A 1,425-nucleotide genomic window follows, 5' to 3' on the forward strand; every position below is an offset into this window, starting at 1 on the left:
GGTGCGATGGCGAGGTGCGAGACCGGAGCTCGAGGTGCGATGGCGAGGTGCTGCGATCGGAGCTCGAGGTGCGATGGCGCGGTTCGTGGGTTCGTCGGTTCGTGGCGCCGGCGAAGTCGAAGGCTCGTGAACGGACTGCGTGGATCGGTCCGTTTGTTCTGGGTTTCTCTTTTTCTTTGGTGGATCGGTCCGTTTTTCTGGGTTTCTCTTTTTTTTTTGGTGGATCGGACTGCGTTGGTTTCTCTCTTTTTTTGCGTTCTTGGCTCCTGTGGTGTGTGTTGTTGTTGTTGTTGTGCTCTCCGTTTCTCAATTTTCCGGAAAATGCCATTTGAAGGTAAAATAGAAGGTGAAATGCATTTCCACCAGGGAGGGCTTATTTTCGGTCAAAGGGGAAATTCTTTTCCGTTGACCCAATTTTCCTAAGCAGCCAAACGCCCACATTTTACGGAAATTGATTTCCGGAAGTAGTTTGAAGTTGAAACAAACACAGCCTTAGTGAAAATTATTGTGGAGAATAAACTTAAAGGGATGAAGGTTATTTAAATTAAATGAATAAATACAATAATACAAGTACCTGACTGTTTAATCTCTTTTCTTCGGCTCTAATTGTAAAATAAAATCTCCTAAATATGTCAAATATCTCCAATAAATTGGGCTACTCTAAATAATCAAATATCCACCACCACCACCCCCACTATCTCCATTGTGAACAAACCACGTATGACAGTACAAAGAATGAATTGTAATCAGGGGAGGGCACAAAGCCAAATTCCCTCAACCTATAATGTTAGTTTAATTTCCTACTCTGTAATGACAGGAATGTTAAATATATCGCCCCAATTGAATTAGCATCACGCTTATATCATCAGAAGACCCTCGTGAAGCAGAAAGATCCGCAAGCATTTTACAGGCAGTCAATGGTTGTGGCGTATCTATGCACAAAGGACGAGCAATATCTACTGCTTCCTGATTACTAACCTGAAAAAGACAAAGGAATTAATCTGATTAATAATCTTGTACTAATATCTTTCAAAGGCTTCAAGCTTGAAATTATTTCAGAAAACAGAAAGGCATAGGAAACCACACCTTATCCCATAATCCATCAGATGCTAAGATTAAGAACTCATATTCTGGTATGATTCTAAGAACTTTTGTATCTGGCTCTGCTATTACCCATTGCTTAAGGTGTCGATCTCCAATCCCTCTAGATACAGCCAGAGATCCCTGAATTCTCCATACTCCATGGCAGAAATCAACATAGCCACCCTACAAAATAAAATTCAAAACAATTCATTAGTCATTACTCAGCTTGAGTGCATGAAAAATTGACAGAAGCAATTCACACCAGATTGAGGGCAACATAATAACACTCACCAGGGTCTCAATTCTTTCCTTTTCGTCTTTCCTCGAAGGACGATGATCAGA

General features: G+C 41.1%; 1 protein-coding gene across 1 annotated transcript in view; it reads right to left on the reverse strand.

Moving 5' to 3' along the window:
* Nucleotides 1-515: 515 nt before the first annotated feature.
* The window catches only part of LOC112022288 (probable protein phosphatase 2C 25), a 2,581-nt gene continuing 1,671 nt past the window's right edge, over nt 516-1,425 (reverse strand). The window contains exons 2-4 of the mRNA XM_065769931.1: nt 1,375-1,420; nt 1,087-1,266; nt 516-978 (exon numbers count right to left, since the gene is read on the reverse strand). Coding sequence (XP_065626003.1) covers nt 823-978; nt 1,087-1,266; nt 1,375-1,420 — 382 coding nt within the window. The 3' untranslated portion in view covers nt 516-822. The remainder of the gene's footprint in view (nt 979-1,086; nt 1,267-1,374; nt 1,421-1,425) is intronic.

The sequence above is a fragment of the Quercus suber genome, unplaced genomic scaffold (genome assembly GCF_002906115.3).
Source record: "Quercus suber isolate HL8 unplaced genomic scaffold, Cork oak 2.0 scaffold_1718, whole genome shotgun sequence".
NCBI classification, from domain to species: domain Eukaryota; kingdom Viridiplantae; phylum Streptophyta; class Magnoliopsida; order Fagales; family Fagaceae; genus Quercus; species Quercus suber.